Here is a 25,923-nt window from a genome sequence, read left to right as displayed (position 1 = left end):
AACACAACATATTTCTTCTTAAGACAAGTTTAGAGTTCACTGAGCTGGGAAAGGCGACAGAAAGCAAAACACAAAGCCTCTAAAAATTGGAGATTTAGCCAGAAAACTTGTGCTTCTCTTGAAGTTATCGAGGCGATCGAGCTTCTGATCTCTCGCTTTGGGACAAACCACAACCACAAGACATACAGTGCTGTGAAAAAGGGTTTCTGCTTTTTTGTCACCAATTCGTCAAATAGATTTTAACGTTGGATAGACATAACTAGAGTGCAAACAGAAAACTGAACTCTACTCTGTAGAAATGGTTCAAATTGGCCAAGTTTGAGGATTTGTGACTATGAACGGCGTTCTTCAGGTTACGTTACAAAATTATAGACCAGATTTTGGATAGGCTGCTTCAAACCTTAACTTGTTTTCTGGGGAGTTTTGAATCATTCGTGATGCATAACCAAAGTTTTAACCAATAGTTCTGCACTGACCGCTGGACTTTCTCCTGCAGGATGTTCCGGTAGAGAGTCGTGACTCTGTCGATTACGGCAAGTACTCCAAGGAGCCTCACATCCCTACAGTACCACCACTATGTCTGTTTCTGAGACCACGTGTAACATGAACCAGAACCAGAACCAAACACGGAGCATTCGGCTTCCAACATCCACAAATTTGGGACAAACTTTCAGAAAACGGAAAAGCTGCCAAAACACCAAAGTTCCTTTAAAGAAAACCTGAAGACATTTAATTTCCCTTTGGGATCAATCAAGTAATCTTGAATTTGATTAGTAGTTAGTGGAACATCGATCAATATATTTGATGATTTCAATGATGACCAAATGTAATATTTATTGCTTGTTTCACAACTTGCTACTGTACTTTGTTTATATGACCTAAAGCACTTTGAACTTTTTATTTATTTAACCGAAATAAACTGTTTGTGATCTTGTTTTCGTGTGGTTGTGGTTAAGTGGGTCTGTTTGAGTCTGGAATAAAGTTTCTGTCTGTTGTTATTGTTGCTGTTATGTAAAATATGGTTTGCGGCCGGAGGCGTTGTGTTGAATCTTTTTCAGACTCCGAGCAGAAGACGTTATACATTTATGCCGTTTCTTTTTTTGGGTTGGCCAGAATTAGCCATCAGTGACGCACTAACTATAGTCTTACTTATTATATCCTCGCACCTCGGTGCAGATTTCAGCACACACCACGTTTCATAAAAGTAGCTTACTATAGCAGAGATGCATGTGATGAATTAAAGGATTCGCTCTCTCATTTATAGCCTCCCCAAAGTGTTAAGGGTTGTCACATTGCCTTTTTCTTTTTTTTACCTCCCTTATGTCCATTTAGTGAACAACCAGGGGTAATTAGAATAATGGCAGGCAGCTAGAGTATGAGTCACATCAGGAGTGATAAAAAAAGAGCAAGTGAGAGAACTAACTGGTTAAAATTGGACTAGAGGAAAAAAACACAAAAGCTACCTTAGACCATAAATGATAGCCTGGGTCCTTTAAGAGGGTGAATATGCATTCACACACACACGCACACGCACACACACACACACACACACACACAGGTTGAATGCTCACAAAAATCAGAGGTGAATAATAAAATCTCAATGTCCCACCTATTAAAAACAACAATAATTCCCGACGTTGAAAACTTCTCTCACAGCGAGACGCAACCCATCAGTTCCATCGAGTGGTTAGTTAACACAGAGCAGGGTGATTTAAAAACAAGCCTGCAAGGTGATTTTGATAGCACACACACACACACACACACACACACACACGCGTAAGCATGTTCAAGGTGGCCGTCACACACCCATATCAGCGCAGTCCATGTAAACACTCTGCCATCCGCCCCTGCTTCAAAGCCTCTCCCACCCACTCAAAACACAGCACACACACACACACCCAGAACACACACTCCTACTCCATCCGTTTACACGCCCATCCTCGCCTCTCCTCCTTTTTTTTTTCTTACATCCGTCCGTCCGTTCTTACCTTGCAGCAGGCTCTGGAGGTTGAGCTGCGCCTGCTGGTGCAGCTCCTCGACACACTCCGGCCTGCTCCACGAGCCGAACACGTTCACGCTCTGTTGCCATGGAGACCTGAAATGGGCCGCGCTGCCGCCACCGCCGCTGCTGATGCTGCCTCCGCCGCCGCCACTGCTGTGGTTACCGTCGCCGTGGCTGCTGACGCTGTTGCTGCCACCGCGCCTGCCGCTCTCTGCCTCGAGACCGCTGGCGGCTGGAGGAGGAAGGGAGCGCGAGGGAGGAGAGGAGGGCACGAGAAGGAGGGAGGGAGGGAGGAACGGTGAGAGGAGGTGATGGATGGATGGAGAGACGAGGAAGGGAAAGACCGAGATGAAGAGGAGAGCAGGAACATCGTAGGGAAAAGTGGGAAGGAAACGAGCAAAGAGGAGAAGAAAAGAGTTGATGAGGAGCGGAAGGGTGGGGTGGAGAGGAAAAAAAGAAGGAGAGAGAGAAAAACACACACATATAAATAAAAATGCATGATTTGCATAACTAATACCCAGAGACGTAGATTACATAACATTATCTGTTGTCAGGGAAAACAAGGATCTAGGAAGGAGGAAAAGGATTCATGATTAAAAAAAAAGTTCATTAATGCGAAGAGGAGGAGAGAAAATAACAGAACGGATTTGTAGGGGAATCAGAGAGGATCGCTTAATTAGCCGGGAAAAAGGAGTTAGAGGAAGACAGAGGGAAGGCAGAGGGAGGGGATGAGGAGAAGGAAACATCAGGCCAGAGCGGGATGAGAGGATAAAAAACAACAAAAAAATGGAAGAACTGGGAGAGAAGGGAGATCAAGAGTGGGAGGAGAAGAAGAAATCTGATACTAGAAGGGAGGAGGACTGAGATGGCGGGGTTTATTAAAACAAGAGTGGAAAACAAGGCAGAAAGAAACCAAAACATGATGGGAATGTATGGTTCTGATCCGTCACACAACGTTTCAAATTAATGAGCCGATCTGAGACGTTCAGTCACTGACGGTCTCACAGCCTGACATGTCACTAGCTGCTTTTCCATCAACGAGAAAAGTGCGCGCAAATTGAAATCTCCTAAATAAATTTGCTAATTGGAAACCAGTTTCAAAAAAAAAAAAAAAGTTTTTCGATAAAAAGTTGTTGCGCTAGAATGAGGAGGTTTTTCCATTGTATGGACACAGATGTAACTACAATCACACAAGTCACGTGATCAACAGCCGGATGTTACTACTGGCAGAAACGATGAAGAGGACAGGAATTTGATCAGTGAAAGCCAGGTGCTGCACAAAATAACACTCTTCGGTGTGAATGCAGTAACTGAGAGAAGAATACTCATGGGTAATGTGATTAAAATAAAATCATCGCAGAGAGTGAAAAGCGTTGTAAGAAACTGTTCAAAAACAAACCGCAAGATGGTGAGAGAGAGTGAAGCTTTAAGTAGACAACAGGAAGGCTGAATGTATTACAACACTGTTTTCCCACACAGACGGAAGCGGTCTTCTTCTAAAATCTGATGATCTCAAGTATCTGTGCTTTACATTCAGTATAATACCAATCTGCAGTTCAATACATTGTTGATATGCAGATGAGTTTTAACTTGACCTTGGTTCACTCTGATTCAATCTGAACCGACAGAATAAAATTATTTTCCACGAAGGCCTTCAACAATTATTCCATTACCTACAATAGATCAGCCGTTCAGTAATTAAGGATAAAAATTATATTTCCTAGTTTATGAAGAACAAACACAAAGTTAATTACACATGGAAATAAAGAGCTGGCGAAATTTGAAGGCTACAATCATAAGACACGTTGCTCAATCAACAAAAACTCAAAAATAGACAGTAAAATATTCCAGAAGTAATGACAGACCACATTGCAGGCGATCAAAGCCGAGCAGACAAGACCAGCCAGCAGTGTATTTAGGTAATTTTATTTATATAACACATTTTCAGCAACAAGACAATTCAAAGTGCTTTACATGAAATAAAAGGAAACAGAAACAAAGTAACAAACCAAAGGAAAGAAGAAAAAGAATCGACCAATGTTGATCGAAAGTTTATAAACTAGATATTCCTGATCTGGGTTATTAGGTACGGTAAGTATAATTACTCTCACATACCAAATAATAAGGCGTTTTATTTCATACCAGCAGCTGATCTATGTGAACAGAACAAGTTAATCTCTCTTAACATGGCTGCTTCCCGTCATGTTCACGGTTTGTTCCGAGTCTCAGTTCAAATTAGAGTTTGTTTGAATCCAGAACAGCTTCCTGCCGCCTTGGATTCAGAACCTTACGTGATACAAACTGTGACAGCCGACGGCCCGATGGGAGCAACAACAACAACAGAGGTATGAGTCTTACTGACAATGGCTGCAGCTAGCGCTACATGTTTGATAAGAAATGGTGAAAGCGTTGTTAAGATTTTTGGCTGTTTTTATGAAAATCCTGTTAAGCCAAACTTTCAAATTAATACTGTTTTTCTTTAGACAATGAAGTAAAATGTGGAGCAGTATTTTCTCTCTAACTACTTACTATGTCTTACTTATACGTTAGCTTGGAGCAAATCAAAGCATTCTGTGAAACCTGCCTACGACTCTTTGTGTTATGAAATGTTATCGTGGTAACTATGGATACCAGATGGAAATGCGATATTTCCTGCAATGCTTGTCTGCACCCCCCCACACACACACACACACAAAAAAAAACAATTGTTTGCTATATTTTTGAGTCAGTCAACTACTTTTCTAACTCCTGGAAGCAGCTAGCTGCGCTGCAAAAGACATAAGCATAAACTGCAAGTGGAGACTTTGTTCAACAGTGCTATTTATGTTTCTCCTGCTCTTTTTTTGTCATCGTTTCATTTTAAGAAAATATAAACCGTTTTTTGTTGTTGCTTTATTTATTGAAATGTAAGACTGCGGAGGAAAAATTAAAGTCGTGAGATGTTTTTCTAGGGAAGAGATGACTTAATCCTTGCAAATCTAAAACTTGGAAAGGATTTTGAATGCCTGGCTGGCCAAAAGAAATGCTCCCAGTTTGCTAATTCTTTTGGGATCAACTGGGGGGGAAAAAACAGAGCAAGTTTTTGAACAGGATATGAGTCACTGCATCTTTGAAAAAACTTGCTGTGTTTAACCAAGTTCAATTAATTAAAAGCAGATTTGAGAACATCAAAAGTCTGCTTTTGGTTTAAGGCACTAGAAAGATACTAATAAATCAAAGAGAATGAAAAAAGCTTAGATAGTAAGAGACAAATATTTTGTGTTTTACTTACTTAATGTTTTTCTACCGCAAGAAGAATTTAATCAATCTAACTTAATTAAGAATAAAAGTAAAACCGATTCTAGTGGGACAGATTTGTACCATTCTTGAACTGCTCTGCACAAAATCCGTCCTGCGGGAAACAAATGACCCCAAAACTGCTTTAAACACTCCTGATCTACAGGGTGTGAAATTTATACCAACCTACAAAGACAAATTAAATAAAGAAATTTTAACATTTATCCACCAAAAACAGTTGGATTGTCATACGAGACAAAAAAAAAAAAACAAACTCCTTCAGTTAGATCCCTTTCTAACACAAATCACTTTCGATGAAGATATATGTACTTCCACTTTGCGTTCTTGAGAAAAAGCAGACAGGAACAGGAACGCCGCCTCGTTCAGCGTGAAAACATTCGGTAGCTGTCTCGTCTGTTCTAAAAGCAGACATCTTCTCTCACAAAACCAGTCATAGTGTGTGGAATCACAATTTCACCCTCTCAGCTTCCGGCTTCATTTTCCTAATCGGCTTTCACACAATCAGCTTCCGCCAGACGGAGCTGCTGCTGCTGCTGCTGCTGCTGCTGCTGCTCGGGGCGCAGACGCGTCGGGTAGCGTCTCAGTTAGCGCTGAGCATTTTCACTTTTGCGCAGATCGGCTACGTTCTCCGTTGCGTTGATCCCTCCTGAGATCAGTCTGTGTTTGCAAATTGTTTTGCTGGTCTTGTCAGAAGGTAAGTGTCCCATTTGGGAGTCCGTGTTTACCCTAATGCACTGTAAATGTATGTACACTGGAAGATTTTTTTAAAATCCTGAAAATTACCAAGACATTTTCTGTTCAGACATTTCCGTCAACTGGTTTTTACAGTAATTTATTCGCTTTCCTGTAATAAAATTTTTTTTTACATTTTACACATTTTTACAATAGATGTCCTGTTGCATTCACAAACTGTTAAAAAAGTGAAATGTTACGTAGTTTTACAGTAAATCTCACAAATGTTGACATGAAGTAGAAAATACAGGAAGAAAGCGTTAAAAGTCTCAACAGAAAGTTCATTCACACTCCTCAGTACAAAAACTTTTTTTTTTATTGGTTTGAATAAATAGGTCCTTTAAAGAATAAATTAAACAAAAATGAATGTTTATGCTATTTTTTTATTATGTATTGTGTAAACTGTGACTGTATGATTTAGTAAAGCTAGGAGTTTGGTTTCAAAGGAATTTAATTTGGAATAAAACCCGTCTCTATTGTGCCACCCTGAACTCCCAGTCTTCCCTGGAACGTCTGCTGCCTGGGATTTTATTGCTCTTTCTGTAAACTACATCCACTGACGCTAAAAGGTTTACCGGACGTGAAACTCCTCAGTTGCTCAGCGCATGCAAGTAATTAGTGAGTGTGTGAGGAGTAAAAGGAATAAATGATGCCTTCAAGGTGCCTACAATCTATACCTTAAGTTGAGTCACTACAAACTGCAAACTTAAAATGTGTTTTAGTGGCACAGACTTTCATAATCGGCTTATTTGTGGCAGATTAACTCATTTAACTTTGGTCTGAACTTCAATATTGTTCTGCAGCCGTCACTTCATATTCTTAAGCAGCATTAAACTTTAACACAAAATAAAACCTTGTCGATCTAAGAAGAAACTTGTATATTTAACAAAACTTTGAACTATGTGTCCAAAAATACAAAACAAAATCTGTTGGGTATCGATTCCTGAAGTAGAAAAAAGAAAGGTTATACTATCTCAGTATCTGCATTGATTTATGTAAAGCGTTATATTGATCCCTTCTTATTTCATAAGCTCTTGTGAAAAGAAAGCCACATCCTTTCTGTCCGAGTGTGGCTATTTTGTAATATACTCTGTTCACAAACGAAGCTGTTCTGCTTAGCAACTAATTTCCACCTCCACCGATGTTTAATCAAGCAATGAGTGTTTGAACCTGTGGGATTTAAAAAAGTTAAATGTGTGGCGAGTGTGTTGGTGCGCGCTCGCAAGATGGATGAGGTAACGTACCGGAGTCAAACAAGCCTCGGGAGCTTCTAAAAATGTGGCTCAGATTACTGTAAATACTAGATCCGAAGGGAGAAAACGTGTTAACTACCTGATCTCCTCTGAGACGCCTCTGCTGCGTCCTCGACGTTCTCTCAGCAAATTAACGACAACAGGAGTCGTCTTCTGTCTGTCGAGGTTTTCCATGGCCACACAGGACAGAAGCGTCATTCGAAACCACACCACTACTGAGATTTTGTCAGAGTTGGAAGATGGCTCTCGAATAAACATGCAAAGATTAACCCCAAACTGCAGATCAACGTCCTTTCACGTCGTACAAGTTGGTCTACGGAGATCACATGGTTCCGTCTGGAGTAATGATGAGAAGGGAAATCTCCAAAAGGTGAAGCTTTATGTCACAATCGTCCAGGCTTTTCTAGTCCACTCAGTGGTTTGTATACAGGCAAAGTGTATTTTTTTTACTACCCACAAAATGTTAAGATTATGTGGCCCGAAATTCACCCAAAATCAACAGATCTCTGCACTTTTTTGAGCTAATCCATGATTGAGTTTATTGCAAATTTTTTGCAAAAATGGTTGGGTTTAAGCGAACGCTAACTCCCACCTGTAGGTGGCAGTATGTCTTACGTCTACCAAGTTGTTGTCTCGGCCGTACTTGATGTCAAGCGATAGCTTGTGATCAGAATGGAGAGCAGCACAAACTGGCAATTACCATCAGAGGCGGAAATATTGCAAAATTTCTTTCCGAATTAGCTCCGCAAATCTGTAATTTTGATTGAAGGAAAAAACACGAAATCGCGAAATCCTTGAGGTGTTGATTAGTTTGAAAAAGAAGTACTTATCGGATGCAGACAAAGTGATTAATTCATATTTTAACAGCTTGTTAATGGGTTTTATAAGCACAATTGGCCGTTTGAAAACATTCATGATCTTTATATCACTTAAAATGAGTCTGACGCGCCTGCTCTAGAAGAACATGCGACACAAACCATAATATTAGTGGGTTGACTTCAACCCGCACTTTCCATGTTAGCATCATTCAGAACTAGAGGCGTAAAGAACACGTTACTACAGAGCGTCACTTTATCTCCTCTCTAAGGAGAAAAAAAAAGCAAAAATACTGATTCAAAACTCTGGAAATAACCTTGCCACAGAACTACAGATGTACACAATCTGTCAGCTCATATAAAAATGTAAAATACTGCAGCCCTGATGTGCCCTTTGGAGATTAGTGCTGGATGTATTTATAAGCTGCTTTTGAGGGGTGTTCCTCGCAGGAAATCCCAGGAAATGGGGCAATGTTAGCTAAGCTATCTCTTACAAAACAAACAGAGTTCACAGCAGTTCACAGGATATACATTAGCTTGAGAAATAAATATTACATGTTCTGTTTTGTTGTTGAAGTAAGGGCTAATGAGGGGGGAAGAAAAAGATTTTTATAGCAGCTAGCTAGGTTAGCCAAATTTTAGCAACTTTAGCCACTTTAGCAGTGATGCTCCTGCATCAGGATATCTTTACTAAAAGATTATATAAAAACAGTTTAATAAAATTCAGACCATATTCCAAATAGAAAAAGGAAAAAAAGAAATTCAAAGTCCTAGCTAGCCACATTAGCAAGAAACATTTAGGCTCCTGAATTAACTAGCAAAATAAAAATGTTTTGAAAATCCTTTTGCTTGCAAAATTATATCATTTTCCGAAAGAACAACTAAATGTGCTGCCATTATTGAAAAACAAATATATAAACCTTTATCTCTCTCAACATTTAGGTTTAGAAAAACACCACCATAATGAAAAAAGGAACAATATACCAATTTATCAATACTGAAAGTTGACTTGAGGTCGAGCCCATCTTGGCTGGATGTAACCGTTTCTCCCTCCACGGTTATATAAGAGCAGTGTCATCAAAAAATGAAAGTCATATAGAGGAATTGGATAAAGGACAGGAAAATGCTTCTGGGCATCACTGGGCAGATACAAAAAATCTACTCAGTGCTTTCCAGAAAAGAGAAGAAAATGTTCTGAAAATAAATGCTATGAAATATGGTTCAGTGCTCAAAAAAAGGAGAAACCTTGGAGCTCATAAATCCAACCTGGCATGTCTTTTTTACACGCACAGTGAAAATTACGAGTCAAATATCTGAATCCTTTAATTTTGTACCAATCTAAAATTTTGAACTTGAAAGTAAGGAAATATATGGCTTTCATCTAAAATTGTTCAACGCTTAGTATTGCTTTTTTATTGAAGGTTTTTTTTTTTAATGTTTGCATTTTTTTAAGACTTTATAGTTGTGTTCAGGTATTAATCTTCCAATAACACATAATTATCAAGTGATATTTTCACATTTCCTGTCAACTTTAAACATTTTTTAACTGCTGGATGAATGGCTGCTGGTGCGCCCCAACCAGCGGGCTTAGTAAGTTTTCTGGGGGAAACCTTGCATACTAGAGTTTTGACTACTCAGCAGTATTTACCTGCTCATTAGACATGCTTGCTAACGGTAGTTTTAAAACAGTGTTACCTTGGTAACAGCGTTGGGTGACACTGCTGGATTTTATCAGTTTTTATAAGTGTAACAGGATTCATTCAGTGTGATGGCCAGCAATTTTCAGTAACAGGAGGAGGAGGGGCTTTACTTTGAACCTTAAAAATGAATCCTATGAGGAAAATGTATTACTTTGAAATGGTAACCTTCATATATCTTTATCACTGTAAACAAGTACATGGCCTTGTGTCATCATAGCTACATTTGCATAAAGAAAGACAAGCATAAACCACATTAAAATGAGGTAGTGCACTTCCTTGTCCCATCTTTCCAGTGACTAAACAGAAAAAATGTAGACCTGAATCGCTCCAAATGTCCTGATTGCTGATTTATCACTGGACCACACACACCGACGCACACAAGCATCTGCAAGGTCCTTAATGCTTGTTTGCGGGCGTGTGTTTATGTGTGTGTGTTAGTATTTCAAACCACAAAGTTGTTTTTTTCCCTCTCGAAGCTTATGCTAATTTACTTCTGTAGCCATTGGGGTGTCGGCGTGGAGGACGGAGATTTAGACAAGCTGTTAACACCGCACACTCACAAACACAGACAGAGATTAATGGGCAAACACAAGCTATCCGTCATCTGCATCTCATCGTCCTCTCACATAATTTTTACAGATGCATGATAAAAAACGGGGAAAAAAAGAGATGTTTGTGTATCATTCACACATTCATCAGGAAATATGCTGTGGTTGTTAGCCCAACATCCTGACCTGTGTGCGTGTGTGTGTGTGTTTTTGTTAACGACAAGCTGTTTAGTCTGCGTTAGCATTAGCCCCGTACTCAGCAGGCTAGTTTATGTTTGTCTTAAATAACACAGTCTCTGCTGACCAAAAAAAGCCGGGTGAAATGATCTTTACGACGGTGTAAGCGTGTGTGTGCGTGTGTGTGTGTGTGTGTGTGTGTGTATGTGTGTGTGTGTTGTGTTTACTCCCAGCTTATAACAGCTGTGCAGTAAACCTGATTTACAGACTACAGTGACACTCGAACCGAGCGTCCGCAGTACTCCTGGGTGTTGTTATCTCGAGAAACCAGGTTTGAAAAGCCGCCTCATTATGACCAAGCCACACCAAAGGTCAGAGTAGATAATAAGGCTCTGTGCAATGCTATCAGCTTAATAGCTGCTACGCTACCTGATGAGCCAAAATGTATTACGTGGAGGGCTAAATAATTGAGCTGTTGAGTATGAAGAAATGTCAACTTCTAAATGGTTGGCAATAAGGGAATTGTAATTTACCCAAACACTTAAAATCAAAACTGAACTCGTATTAAAAACCTGGATTTAATCAGCCTTACCCCAGGTTTCAGAAATTAGCCAAATTACTGCAGCTACGTCTGGAAACAGAAAACTTGTTACGGCTTTGGGGAAGCTAAGATAGCACGCTGTGGCCTTTGGACGCCTCCGAGCGTGAGTCACACGGGTTGATCTGTAAAGCGCCATCGCTCCTCGCTTTTCATGACTCGACTTGTTGGCCCACGATGCCACGGAAACCGAGTAAGCCTGCCGGCTAAAAAAGCAATTAAGGGGCTGAGAATCCAAGGGCTGCAAAAAGGAGACGCAGGTAGGAAAATCAAGATGTTCCTGTTATGGTGGAACAAGATGAGACACACTACTGAGCATGAGCCAGACAAGACCTCTGATAGACAAATATTCGAGATATAATCAGCGGAGTTAATTTTTAAGCATCAGGTATCAGTTGTCTATATACCAACAGTAATTAAATTTGCTATCTTATATTTTTAAATGGCCAGCATTGTGAGTTTTCCAGGCATATAGTGTCATTTTATAGCATTATCAATTAACTACGTTACCTTCAGTTGTTATAAAAAAAAATGCTATATACAGTATGTCAAATATGACTTAAAGAAATTTTATCTCCTGATTTAACGCCCTGAAATTGGGCCTCCGTCTCTTTAAAAACTCTTTCTGAAACTCCGCCTTCAGGAAGTCATCACAACATGGCTCCTCTATTAACCCTTTAGCAACGTGTTTACCAGCATTTCACTGGGAAGTAGCTCCTACAATGAACTCAGCAGATGTGCAGATCTACCAGGTGTTTGCTAATTGCTGCCGGCTAGTCTGAAGGAGTTGAGTGGGGGAAGGTGCTCAGTGAGGCAGAAGTTTGGAAGCTTCGAGGAGGAGATGCACCTTGAAGGTGGAGCTAGGTCCACCTGGTCGTTTTGAACAGCTGTCTGGTTGCCACGGGAGATTAAAGGATTTCTCAAACATGCATGAAAGAATCAAGAATAAACACTCCAGGTGTGTTTTTAATGAGAGAATAACATTATAACATGATATAAAGCTCAAAAGAGAGGATTTTACAAGACACTGCCCCTTTAAAGTCAGAGGAGGTTACTGAAAAAAACCCCTGAAATACTGTATCTGGTAATATAGTACAAATGTGTTTGAAGCTTTGAAGTGAACAATGTTGAATTTTAAATAAACAGAACAGGTAAAGCAGCTCACTTTGAGCTCTGTATGGGGGGTGAATGAAAGCTTTACACTGTTTTCCCACAGACAAACTTTGGCAATTTCATGGAGAAAGAGCAGCAACACTTTGTCTCAAGGCTGCTGTGTGTCTCAGAGACACTTCTCAGCTAAGTGAGGTCCTATATTAGTACCTTAGAGCTCACCTCTGTTAGGTCTCATTTTGTTCCACTGTATTTCCTTCAGAGCAGATTTCACGATGTGCAGGCTGTGGTTTTCTTTACACAGCTCAGTGCTGCCCTCAACAGGCAGCTTTGTGTAAAACAAAAACAAAAGCAAGAGGAAGAACGCTGCATGAGCTACTCAAATATTCAGTTTCTAAGAAAAATGCTAAATCTTATTATTAAAGGAGACTTTATAAATTGTTGTTTTTTAAATGTCTATTCCCATTTTTATGTTCCTATAGCAACCACATTTCTAACTTAGTGAGGAAACAACCTATCATATCAGTGTGACCTTGCACATAGCTTTTCCTTTAAACTCAGAAATCTGCTCATAAAATCCAAATGAAATTCAAAACTGACACATATCGTGAAACCTTGGTAACAGAAAGTTCTGCACTGGTTAAACATGCATCCCTTCCCTCTCCGTACGCAGACAAAGCGCTATGCGCCGCATTTAACTCTCGGATTAAATTCATAGTGACATGCTCCTCATTGCACCCTGTTTGCCTTCGTTCACTCGTCTCTTCCTCCACTTCCTGTCTCTTTAAATCACTTCCTTCAATCCTTTACCATCCCTCGCCTCATTTCCTCACGACTCTTCCTTCTGTTTCGCCGTCTCTTCCTTCCTTCACTCGCCACGTTCATTTCCTTAGGCAACGCGTCACGTTAGTTGGGAGACGAGGTGCGGATTCAGGTCGAGTTACGGGAGACGGAGTGTGTGTGTGTGTGTGTGTGTGTGTGTGTGTGTGTGTGTGTGTGTGTGTGTGTGTGTGTGTGTGTGTGTCTGCCGGAGATTAAAAGTTTCTCTGGCTTGGCGAGAAGAGTGTTTGTGTACATTTGCTGGATGCGTTCAGCCGTGTTTTCCAGCAGGGACAAAGATCCAATTTTATGCTAATTTACCGAGGCAGACATTTCCGTCACGTTGATTGAGACGGTTAGCCGGACACGCAGTGGAGCTTAATTCACCACCAAATCCTGCAAAAAAAAAAGGGGGAATAACTAGTATTTTTAGAATTAATAGTCATTATTTTAAACGCTGTGCCCTTTGCTGTGGCCTTGTTACCATGGATACAGCCAAAATCTGCAGGAAGCCACATGCAGACACACACCTGTGCCTAAGTGTTTCTGCTCATTCCCTAAGTGACATGTCAGGCTAACCTGAGTGTGACTGAGCAACTCAAAGTTTTATTTTGAGTTCAAAAGCTGAACAAGAGAGATTTTGTTTGCTTGACTGTTGCAACCAGCAGCATCAAAACGGATTCATAACAAAGAAAATATCCGTTCTGGTCCCCCAAAGTTGTATTTCAGTCTTTTTACTTGTATGGGTGTGTTTTCTCTTTGTTATTTGTCTGTGTTTAATATCTAAGTTGTATTTTAATTGGGTTTTGAGAGCTGCAGTTTTGTGATTTATAATGGCCGGTGTGTTGCTGCCGTCCTTTGCCAGGTCTCTCAATGAGACACACCTGTCTCGATTGAGGATTTTTATATAAACATTTCTAATCAGTTGCCCATACACAAACATAAACATCTTCTGTATTTTTATTAATTATCCCATTCAGTTGCACATCTCATTTAGATTAATGTTACAGAATTATCTTTCTTGTATGTAAATTTGCCTCTTATTCTTATTTTTTGTTGTCGTTTTGTTTTCCATAATAATATTTCAGTACATTTTACAACCTTCCCTATAACATCCTTTTACAATTTCTGTTAGCTTTAAATGTATTCAAATCCCTGTAGCAAGGGAAAAACTTCAGCAGATTTATTTATTTTTTTCCACCATAAAATGGCGGAATGACTTTCTTATGTCCAGAAGCTACAAAATTCAGTCTGAAAGACTAAAAAACCCCAAAGGGTCCGATGAGAGCTTTGCCAAAGAGTCAAAGCTATCGCTAAGTATCACCACTGACATGTACAGCAGCTGCACTTCAGCATTGGAATGGAAATATTACACAGCAGCCTTGAGATATGATGTGGGAGTGTTTACTTCTGAGCAAATGTCAACCTGCTTATTATATGTGCTGTGGATAAACAGGTGGTGCTTTGCTTCAAGCCTGTTTTTGTTACTTTCCTCATGCTTCACCCACTGTTTCAGCCAATCAAAGACAATTAAAGCCTTCCTGAAACACATCAGTTCTGGGTAAAGGGTTCCCATGCATTGTGTGAGCAATTTGTTATGAGCCTACAGTGGATGGCAGCTTTATTAGCAGTGATATCGTACTAAAACTCATCCTCTGTCACAAGTTTCAAAGGGATTCTGGGGAATGTGACAGTAGTCACGGTTGACTTTGTGTTTCCTGAACCATTTCTGCGTTGATTTGGCCAAATATTTTGGTTCATATGCTCCTGAAAGATCCAAAGAGTTTTACAGTAGAGTCCACTTCAGAGTTCACGAGGCCACGCGACCCAGCAAAGTTCCCAGAGACTTTGGATCAGAAACAGCCCCACAGCATCACAGATCCCCCACTGTGCTTAACAGCAAAGGAGAGTTGCTTTTACACATTGATCCTTTGGTTCCAGACCAATCTGGACTGTTGGCTGCAGAGAAACTCAGCCTTTATCTCTTCTGGCCAGAACACAGTGAAAGTTCTTCTAGAGTTTAGAAAACTTCACATATTTACATTTAAATTAACAAGTTTTTCTTAATATGCCTCCCAAACAACTGGCTGCTTAACTAGCTTGGTCCCTTCCGTTACGCATTTCTAAGAAGAACTTCCAACTTCTGTCGTATTGTAAGGATGCAAAGCGCCATGGAAAACCTTTGAGAAACCTACAGATTCCCAAAACATCTTGGAGAGCAGTGTCTGAATGGCGGAGATGTTGAAACGGAGCAGGTAAATTGATAGATTAGTTGAAGTAATAAGAGTGACACCATTAAATTGGTCAAAAAATAATAATAATAATTTTTTAATGTTAATTTTTTTCCCCTTAAACTTAAATGTACTCAACTTAAAGGTTGGATTTTTGTGAAAACCAGCAATGAAAGCTGAATTATTCTCAATTATAAATACTTTTTTTTGGTCTAGGTTGCAAATTAATGTAAAAATTACCATTTTAGCTTGCTGCTAATTGTTGGGGCTAGTCCACATGCTAACGTGTAAGACAGTACAAGGTCAACTTTATCCCAAAAACTAATTTACTGCTTCAGCATTGCTAAAATCCCACTTATTATAGGAAGCCTGTGACAGACAGAAGCCATCAACAGTTTTGACATGTAATAAATCAATTAATTACCTTTAAAATAGTCAATTTAGTATGCAAATTCAACAGATGAAAACAGGACTGTCATGTCAGCCAAACCCAGACTGCTTTAACTTGCTAATATATTAGGAGGAAACAGAACGTCTAAAACTTAAGCAGATCTAATATGGAGAACTGCTCGCCATGGAAATGCACCCCTCTCCCCCCAGCCATAAGGAGACAATTTCATGCTGTCAGACCTTCAAGTTTAAAGTCGTCTCCCGGAGCAAGATCCTTAATCTTTGATGTCACTCATTCTCAGCAGCGGCACCTCTGGCTGCGTTGGAGCGTCTTTAATTCTGGGATTCGAGCCGCCCGACCCACATGCGAGTGTTATCTGTATTCCCACTTATCTCCAAACCACAAAAGTCCCTTCCCTATCCCCTCTAAAACCCTCTCCCCCCGGAGACCGTCTGAGTTCGCCCGGGGTGAGATGAGGTCACCGGCGGCCCGACTGATTCGGCTTCACAGATCTGAAAGCTGAGTTACGCTGCTGCACAGACAACACTAGGACAGCATCAAAGCTGGTTCAGGCAGGGGGAGCCACTCTGCTAACCCTAAACAAATTAGCAAGCACAGAAACAGATTTTCAGTCTTAGCAAGAACATCACATTTGAATAAAAAAAAAATATGGCACCTATCGTTACCATCCGCTGCACCTGGCATGTTAAAAATGTCAGGAAAATAATAATAATAATAATAATAATAACTCAGAAAATGACTGTCGAGATGAAAAGAAAAACAAATCCTGACCCACAAATGTTAATTTTATTTCTATTTCTTAATTTGTACCCTCTTTTTTTATCTTTTGTTCATTTTTTGTCGTTGCTGCTGTTTATTCTCATATCTAATTAGTTATTTTGTAGGTCAACACCTATGTTTACTAGTCAGTAATGTTTGTTTTGTAAGAACTAATTGCTGAATTTAAAAAAAAAGGAAAAATATGTCATAGTTCATGCAGACAAGAACTCCTTCCTTCCTCTGCTCAGTAGGTTGTCATAATCCATAGTGTGACATCAAAAAAGGCTAAAATTAAAGTCAAATTGCTTCTGATTTAACACAAGGAATTAAGTTTAATCACACAGGCCAGAGCTCAAAGTAAGCCTGACATATTATATAATTTAATTACGATTTCACTGCCTTTGTTTTTCGACCACCGTTCAAGAAAGCAGTACAACTTCTCCCATTTTTAGCTTTTGTTCAACCATCTTGTCGTCGTTGTAACCGCAGGGTGAGTCTGCCGCAAGTCATCTGGGATGTGTGACTGATGGGAGCAAAAAGGGGCGGAGCTACATCTCATGAACTTCTGCGCCCTACTTTCTTTCTTTATTTCAAATATCTACGCCTCTATTCAGATTATAATAAGCTGATTAGCACAACTTTATATTGTGGGTTCTCATTTCGCTTTCTCTGCGCTGGATGTTTTGCAGTCTTATTAATCACGCCACAGACGCCCGACCCCGACAATTTCTGGTTGGGCCACAAATCTGAACTTTATTTGAATCTATTCAATGCAAACACTTGTGCCACAGAATGCTGCAACATCAAAACGAGCAGTGCGTTCGTCGTGATTGACCGGACAACAACGAAGCTGCAAAGAAAGGAAGCGAGTTCTCGTCCTCTTTCTGGGATTTTGCATATGAAACCAGGAATTTGTCTCATCTTTGTTTTCTATTTACAGACTCGGTCAGAAAGCTCGGCTGTAAGTTCAGCCCACTTCACCGGCTCCCATCTGTCCCGCTGTGACGGACCGCGTGTCGCTTTTCCTGCTGCAGCTGTAAATTCAACTTCAAGCTCTGCGCAGACACCACACACACACAACACACACAGACACTGATTATCTATCACAGTGATTGATAACGCACATACACAATGCCGCCATCACCGGGCCGCACCCAAAGAGCTGACTCAGCATCGTCTGGCAGAGGTTGGGAAGTTTGTCCATGACTTGTGTGCGCTTCTGAAAAAATAGGGGGTTGCGCTGTAGATCTGTGTGCCCTTTCATCACCCGGGAGGAAAAGACTGCGGCAACCAGACAGGAAATGATGTCACAGCTCTGTCAAGGTCGACGCCTTTGGCACGTTCGCCTCCCAAACCACCGCTGTTTCCTTTATCGAGGTTCCCCCCTCTGTGACACTGTTGGACCCCCATCAGGTAAGGTGATTGCGCACTCGCCCTGCTGTACGCCATCAATCTTCCTTTATCACTGTACCTCACACACACACGAACATGTGCACACTGACCCCTACAGTAATACTCATGTCCCAGCTGATGGCTACACCTGGACACAGATGGTGCAAGCTCTCCTCTATGGACGCACAAAACGCGCCGGACAGCTGTCGACTCCCATCCCGGTGAAATACGTCTGCGAAGCCTCGTTGCTACAAGTTTCAAAATCAAAGATTCAAAAGACAGGAGCAGGAAAAGGAGGGCGTCGATGTCTCCCTACCGATCCTGCCTCCACTGAAACCCACAGCGAGACAAGTTACTCACAAACCCCTTCATGCAGCAAACAAGCTGCCATATCGTACTAACTGGGTAGCTTTTGCTCAGTGCAGCTACAAAACATGATGTCGCTTTAACGTTTCATGCTTTGCAACACTTGTTATGCTTTGAATATTTAATGCTGCAAACAGCAACGACTGTCAAACAGAGCTACTGCTTTTATTTCGGCGTTGAGGCGCGCAACGCTAAGCTATGCAAGAGGCGTGATACCAGCTCCATTGATGGGGTAGTAAGACAGGCATGTTTGTTTTTTTGTTTTTTTTATCTTGACTGAATCAATGTATTGTATGTTGAATTGACGCACTTTATTGGCTGTGTTGGGATAATTGCCAAACAGTTATGCTTCTGCATAACAGAATCAAAAGTGATTTAGACCTTTTTCATTCTCAAATGCCTGCAGTCTTTATTAAAAATCCTAAACAACAACGACCATCCAGTCAGTGACTTGACCTGATAATCCTTTACTAATAAACAAAATATGCATATCCAGTCATTTCTTTTGTAGCCACTTTTTTATTTCTCTTGACTAAAGTGAACAGAAAATGTACCAAGCAGTACTTTGACAGTTTTCCTCATTTGCCAGAACAGACTACAACCTCTAGAGATCCTACATCACCATCCGTCAAGCCCTCCAATTTGTCCTGGCATGCTCGCTGCCGTCCCTTTGTGGACAGATATAACCCCCATCACAGAGCAAACTCCAGTGGTGCAAGGTGACCGACACCAGCTCCCACTGCAACACACATCCATAACTCTCCATAATGTCTTTTTCCCAGCCCACAGAGTCAGAACTAAGCGTCAGTGTAGCAGCATGTTTGTGCTTTCCTTGCCTTGATGCTGTGCAGACCTCCCTACAATAACTAAATCTAAATACCCTCCGGACTTGAAGGGGTGTGCTGCCTCATTCGTTCAACTTCCCAACGCAGCAGCCTTTGTCTCAGTGGAAAATTCAAAGGAAATGGCACTCCATATGTTTCCTGTTCTCCTTTCACTCACCGGACAGATAGCTCCAACAAATTTCAGTGGTGCTCCATGATGATCTAATGAGCTAATGGCAAATCGACAAGCTTGGCAAGTCACTTTCCCTTTAATATGATGGCAGTTTTTAGCTCCTTTCAATTTTAAGTTTGGTTATGAAAATATGCATCTTTGAATTACTCTGATCCAGCATCGCTTTTCTACACATCTGACTCTGCAGAATGAGTGCAGTCTGGCTACCACAGACTTTTTGGACATGTCAACTAACTTCAGCAGCATTACAGCTCTGAGATGGCATAAATGAAGGATCTAAAAAGCTTTACTTACTCTTTGGCTACTCTATGCCAACACTCTGTCTGCGCTGATGAAGGTTCACTTGCCTCTGCATGCAAAATTCTTGAAACCTGTCTGCTTAAGCTAATAATAATTTGATAATTTGGAGGTGGCCACAGTTTGTGTAAATTTTGTCCCAAGATGGTCAGTTAGTCATAAACACAAATGTGACATTTTGGCTGAATTAAAATGCCCCAATCCTCTAACAGCACCAGACTGTAAATTGTTGCATCCTTTAACCCAGTAAACACAAATCATCTGCAGCAAAGTAATTTCATGAATTATACACACACTTCACCTGATTTTTCACAAAATCCCCTTGGTTTCTTTAAGTTTGGACCAACCTAAAAAGTGTTTAAGTCAAGTCATATGCTGCTACGTCAACATTAACGCTGTATTGTTTTTTCATCCACCTTCTCTGATGTTTAACTTTAAAAGGCTTTGATGGATCCTACATATTACCGGGTTTAGTTTTCTAAACCCGGTAATAAGGAAATACAAGAATCTGGAAGATTCAAAGTTTATTGAATTTCTACACACATCAGAATGATTAGCATTAAGACGCAAAGTGTCCATTTGTCTTCTGTTGAACTGAGACTTTAATTACATCCTAACACACAGTTCAAAACAAACTGGTGATAAAATTGTGGATGTAAATACACTGAGAAGCTAGATGTCTACTGTCTTTTTCCTCTGTTTTGTAAACCTATGTCCAATCAAAATACTTCAGCAAAAGTAGTTTAAAGGTCAGAGCCATCATTAAGGCAGGAATTTGCTTTAGATTTAAATCCACACAGTAGCATATGTTAGCATTCCAGACTCTGCAGAGCAGCACAAATGTTCTGTGGTTTGAGGGGCTTTCTCTGGAGATGTTGGCCTTGCTGTTTGCACATTACGCCTTCAGTGGAAAATTTATTGCATCTGCAGAATGTCACCTTGTTGCCTCGGAACAAATCGCCTGCTCTTTCTATTGTATTGTTTTATGAAGACTTAATCTAAAGCTGTTTGTTTTGTTACTTCAGACCATCTCTGATCAAACTACCAAGTAAAACTATAGTTAAAATAAACAAGTGGTGATGATTATTGGCTTGGTTTGCATCATTATGACAAATGTTTTTACCATTTAAATGGAATGTAATAAAAATACCATGGCTTCTATGCTGTCTTATTGATTCTAGAATATGTTTTTAGTGTATTTCAGGTCTAAATAAAAACAGGATTTTTACAGCTTTAGTCATTGTTTCTGCATTTCTAAAAAGAAATACCTCAAACAAATAGAGCTTACTTTATTAGTGATTATTTGAAAAGAAGTAAAGAAAACTGGTTGCTTATCCCTGATTCTTTACAGTCTGGCTGTCAATGTGTTGGGAAAACTGAAAAAGCTACATTTGGCACAACGTTTTTGCATAACTGGAGCAGAGCACTACTTTTTCTCCCAAAGGTGGTCGCATTTAATAAGGAAACCAACTAACAGTTTATTAGCCACATGTGTAAAACTCCAGAGTTTCTATTGACATTTTTGACACCACTTTTTTTTTAAGACAAACACAACAAGAAAACATGGGAATGGAAGCTCAAACTATTATCAACTGAATAAATCGAGGAATAGGTCGTGCTGCTGTCAGTTGGAGCCCCTCAAGACTTACAACATACACACAGGAGTAAATCTTTATCAGTATCTGCATCGTGCAACATGAAATTAAATGGTGCCATATGTAGCAATACATTTGGAATAATCTGTAGGCGATTAGCAAAATGAGTTGCAGTGCTCATGCCAAAGTAATTTTTGACATGTCCAAAAAATGACTCCACCCATGTTTAGCCGAGGATCAAATTGTTTTGAAAAACAACAATGGGACATTATTTAGCCATGACCTTCCTACACCACTGAACTGTAAGGCACCACTAAGGTTTGATGTGGATGTCGGTAAAACCAAGTGGTAGTTTTAAGGAAATGTTGTTCCCTGAAACTGTTGTCATTGTTTATGTTAGGTTTTTTTATGTTATTTTGGATGTATGAAAAATAAAATATAAAAAATGATGAAATTCAAGAAAACGTTGGTGTAAAAATTATACAAAGAGGCAGAAAACAAATTTCAGCCTGGAAGAATATGAACGCTTAAAATAAATAAATAAATAGACACTGAAATCTTACCTTTATTCAATCTTATTTTTAAAATCTAGGTTCATGTGTGTAATTTGTATAATGTGACATCTGACTAATTTTGTGATATCATACGTTAATGTCAAAATGGAAAAATATGGAGATGTAAACCTAGAAAAATATGAACATAATAGGACCATTTAGTAACCAACAATTTTCCATGTTGGAAAATTAGTAACCACATTGTCAGAAACTAATGGGAATCCTAATACACAAAACTATTGTAGTGTACAATTAACCTGTCATTCACAGGTTGTCATTCACAATGACAGGGGTGTCAAACTCCAGTCCTCAAGGGCCGCTGTCCTGCAGTGTTTAGATGTGCCACAGGTAAAAAACAGTGGAATGAAATGGCTTAATTACCTCCTCCCTGTGTAGATCGGTTCTCCTGAGCCTTGCTAATGACCTAATTATTCTTTTCAGGTGTGGTGCAGCAGAGGCACATCTAAAAGTTGCAGGACAGAGGCCCTTGAGGACTGGAGTTTGACACCCCTGTCACGAGAGGACCCAAATTTGGGTCCTCTCGTGAATGACAGGTTAATATGTGTCACTATAAGTGTAGAGTTTCTTTTAAAGAGCACCTTATTGTCCTCTGAGACCTAGAAACACTTTTGTTAGTGTGGCTAATAATCCTCAATCAAGGGTCGGGTCAAAATGAAAAGACTCTCAAGGCTTTCACAGTAAGACATAGTTGAAGTTGATCCGGCTAATGGAAGTTTGGCCAATTCTCAGGGCTTTTACATTTATTACTTCTACTCAGTGTACGTTTCACAGTTTTGTTTGGATGCAAATGAAGATTAATGCAATGCCTCCGTCCGTACCTGCATGTCATTCAACCTCAGTAATTCATCAAAGTTGCTCCCTTTGTGCCAAAAATGATCAATTCACATATTAGCCGCACGCGTCTTTAATCTCTCTTTGTCTGCTTTCACTCCCCTTCCCTTCAAAGCCGTCAACTCCGTCCATCTGAACCGGCTGCTCTGACAATCACGTCGCCACATTTAGCAACTCATCAGCATAAAAATTCAATGAGGCTTGATTTCTTCTCCCTTCATTTTCATATTAAATTGTGCAGAAGAGCTAATGGGCAAAAGACTTTGCGGCGTGAGATAATGAGTGGAATATGTATACGAGTGTGTGTGTGTGTGTGTGTGTGTGTGTGTGTGTGTGTGTGTGTGTGTGTGTGTGTGTGTGTGTGTGTGTGTGAGTGCATGCTCTTTGTGTAACTGAATATGGGCATGTGGAATACTGAGTGTGAGCGCTGCTAGCATATGACTGTGACTGTGTGTTGTGGCTCATGCTTCCACACTAGAGGGTAAAATGTTGAAGATGAAAATACTAACCGCGTGCATGTGTGCGTGTGTGTTACATGTAATCAAAGTAGCACTATGGTAACCACTGTAGCAGAGCACAGAGCTGTCTCCAAACCACAATCAGAACGCACTCTCAGCAACATGACCAACTCGGTGTGTTTTGTACGCCAAAATGAAAAGGAAACCTTCACTGCCCAAGCAGCGAAGAGTTTCACAGGGCAGATGAGACAAAGATCCTTTCAAACGAGATGACGCATCAGCTGTATTTCCATTACAGATGTACGCAAAACTTTGTCAATATTTCTCATGATGTAGGAAAAATACAATTTCGCGATTGCGCTGTTTTCCTTAAATATGAAACGTAATCGAAATCACACGTGAATACGTTTTTCCACGAGATGAGTCACTAAATAAACAAACCACTGCATTATTCGCCAGCTACTTCCTGTCGTCTTCTACTTCATGGATTGCGCCAGTGGTAACATCCAGTTGTTGATCGCTTGACTACTAGGATGCGAAAAACATGTTTCCATTGCAGTTTTGCAAAATAAGCCAATTTCAATACAGCCCAAGAAGGGGAAAAAAGGAAAAAAACACCTCCTCCTAGCTAAACCAAAAAACTTTAATAAAAAAAAAACAAGTTAGTATAGATTTTCTTATTTTTCTGTTAAGCAAATTTATTTTTGAAATGTCAAATTGCACAATTAAATGGTCAATTTAAACCCAATTACTAATCGACTCTGAGAGAAAGTTTCAGACAATGCAACATCACTGGCTTCATGCAATGATTTCATACAATGATGACGTTCGGTTTGAATAAAATTACCAAATAAATCCTGATGTCTTTCATGTGTTTGAAACACTGTGTGTATCAGATGAATCAATGCGAGTTACAATTTTTAGAGCATCCTGTCAGATGAAGGTGTTTACCAGTGAATTCACAGCCTTTACAGTCTAGTTTTCACACCTTTCATATAATATACAGCGAGGCTTACATGTTGGAAGTGATGAGTTTATGTTTCCTTGTGAAAAGCTACACAAAAAGGGGGATACATCCAAATGTCTCCAGGTTAAAGGTTATCCACTTGCTTAGCTTTTCTTTAGGCATTTCAATGTTCAAAAACATGCATGGTAGTTGTAAGATTGTCCACGTATGGTTGTCTCTCTTGGCGGTTATCTCATTAAGACTCGAGCAGATTTCCTAACACTGGAGATTTTGTCAAAGTGGTTAAAATCAACCAGTGGAGTATGAAATATTGTGTCCTGTTGTAATAATGAAATGAAACTGGCTGATAGCTTTGGCTTTGGCAGAAGTATAGGTGAAGTCTAAGGAACAGTAAAATGTTACTAAAGCTATCAAACCCTCATTTAGACATGACAACATCAAACGTGTGGTCCTGATTGATGACAAGACAAATATACGGCTAGACATCATTTAACCCAAGCGGTTTAGTTTGTCTTACTACATGTACAAGTACCAAAAGAATCCATTTCAAATTTGGAAGGATTTCAACCCAGTTCTGAAAACCATCTACTCGTCTACTTTCGGGGATGTACAGTTGGTAACTCTGTCACCTTGCAGCAAGAAGGTCCTTCATTCAAATTCCAGCCTGGTGTCTTTCTACATGAAGTTTGCATATTCTCCCCATGCGCGTATTGCGATTTGCATTTCTCTAAATTGCCCTTGGATATGAGTGTGTGTGTGTGTGTGTGTGTGTGTGTGTGTGTGTGTGTGTGTGTGTGTGTGTGTGTGTGTGTGTGTGTGTGTGTTTATGTCTCCTGTTTGTGTCTCTGTGTTGCTCTGTGAAATACTTGTGACCTGTCCATTGTGCGCCTCCCACTCAATAACAGCTACGGATAGGCACCAGCCCCTTACAAGGATAAGGGGGGATAGACAAAAAATGGATGTCTCCTTCACCCTTTGTTTATATTTATAGTATGAAGCATAACTTCTAACTAGAACGGCTACACAAGAGCTCCTATAAACTTACTGCTACCATTAGCATTCTCTCCTTTCCATTTATGAGAAAGAAATGCTGATGTGCTCAAGGTTTATGCAGGCAACTCAGAATTGAGACTTTGAAGATGGTTATGAATGATAGTTAAGTCCTATATCACAACAAACATGTATAAATGAAATGCAGGGAACCAAAACTATAACATTTCTGATTATCTAGTTATCCAATTTACTAGCTAGCTAGCTAGAGAGTCATATGCTAGCTGCTAATGGCTTGTTTGTTTGCTAGCTAGGTAAGCTGCAAGCTAGCTTAACTTGCCAAGTTTAACCAAGAAGGAGGAAACGGAAAAGGAGATTGAAACAATACTTTACAACTAATATCTGCTTTTCATTCTTGCATTAGAAAAAAAGAGAAAAAAGGTATAATCTCAGCATTTGAGAACTATTGCTAAATATAGCAGGTGATTATTCAACACATTAGCTTAAAATAGTCATAAATGAATGTTAAAGAAACAACATGACAATGGAAGCAATAATCAAATGTCAACAAAGTAATACTTGCTATCCATCCCATGTTTCTTTTGAATTTTCTGCAAATATTGTAAAAAAAATGTGTGAAAACAGCTAGAAAGGTTAAACAATTTGACAAAAACTAATTGCTTTCTCCACTTTCTTATTAAATGCATCAAATAAATCAAATGTAAGCGCATTAATTTAAATTACTTACTTCTAAATAAAGTAAGCAAACTTTTAAGCTGAAGGTTTTTTTTTCCAATAGTAGCACGTTAGTGTAGATTTCACATGAATGTTCAATGTGAAACCATTCAAATCATTAGAATATAGCAGTGTCTTAATTCTAGGTTACATAATATATTAGTCCTTAAAATAATGTAAAGATCTGCTCTGCTTCTCTGTTTAACTAGTTATCTGTGATTTATTGACATGACAAACAGCAGCTTCC

The 25,923-nt window shown here is 39.8% G+C and overlaps 1 protein-coding gene across 1 annotated transcript in view; it reads right to left on the bottom strand.

Annotated features, from left to right (window-relative positions):
• Window positions 1–25,923, bottom strand: part of nhsl2 (NHS-like 2) — a 121,833-nt gene that overhangs the window by 36,924 nt on the left and 58,986 nt on the right. Inside the window, exon 2 of the mRNA XM_014981655.2 lies at window positions 1,989–2,234. Coding sequence (XP_014837141.2) covers window positions 1,989–2,234 — 246 coding nt within the window. The remainder of the gene's footprint in view (window positions 1–1,988; window positions 2,235–25,923) is intronic.

Source organism: Poecilia mexicana, unplaced genomic scaffold (assembly GCF_051168715.1).
Source record: "Poecilia mexicana isolate PSO_F unplaced genomic scaffold, ASM5116871v1 scaffold_18, whole genome shotgun sequence".
NCBI lineage: Eukaryota > Metazoa > Chordata > Actinopteri > Cyprinodontiformes > Poeciliidae > Poecilia > Poecilia mexicana.
The sequence above is the reverse complement of the archived record's forward strand: the minus strand, read 5'-3'. Positions and strand labels throughout refer to the sequence as shown.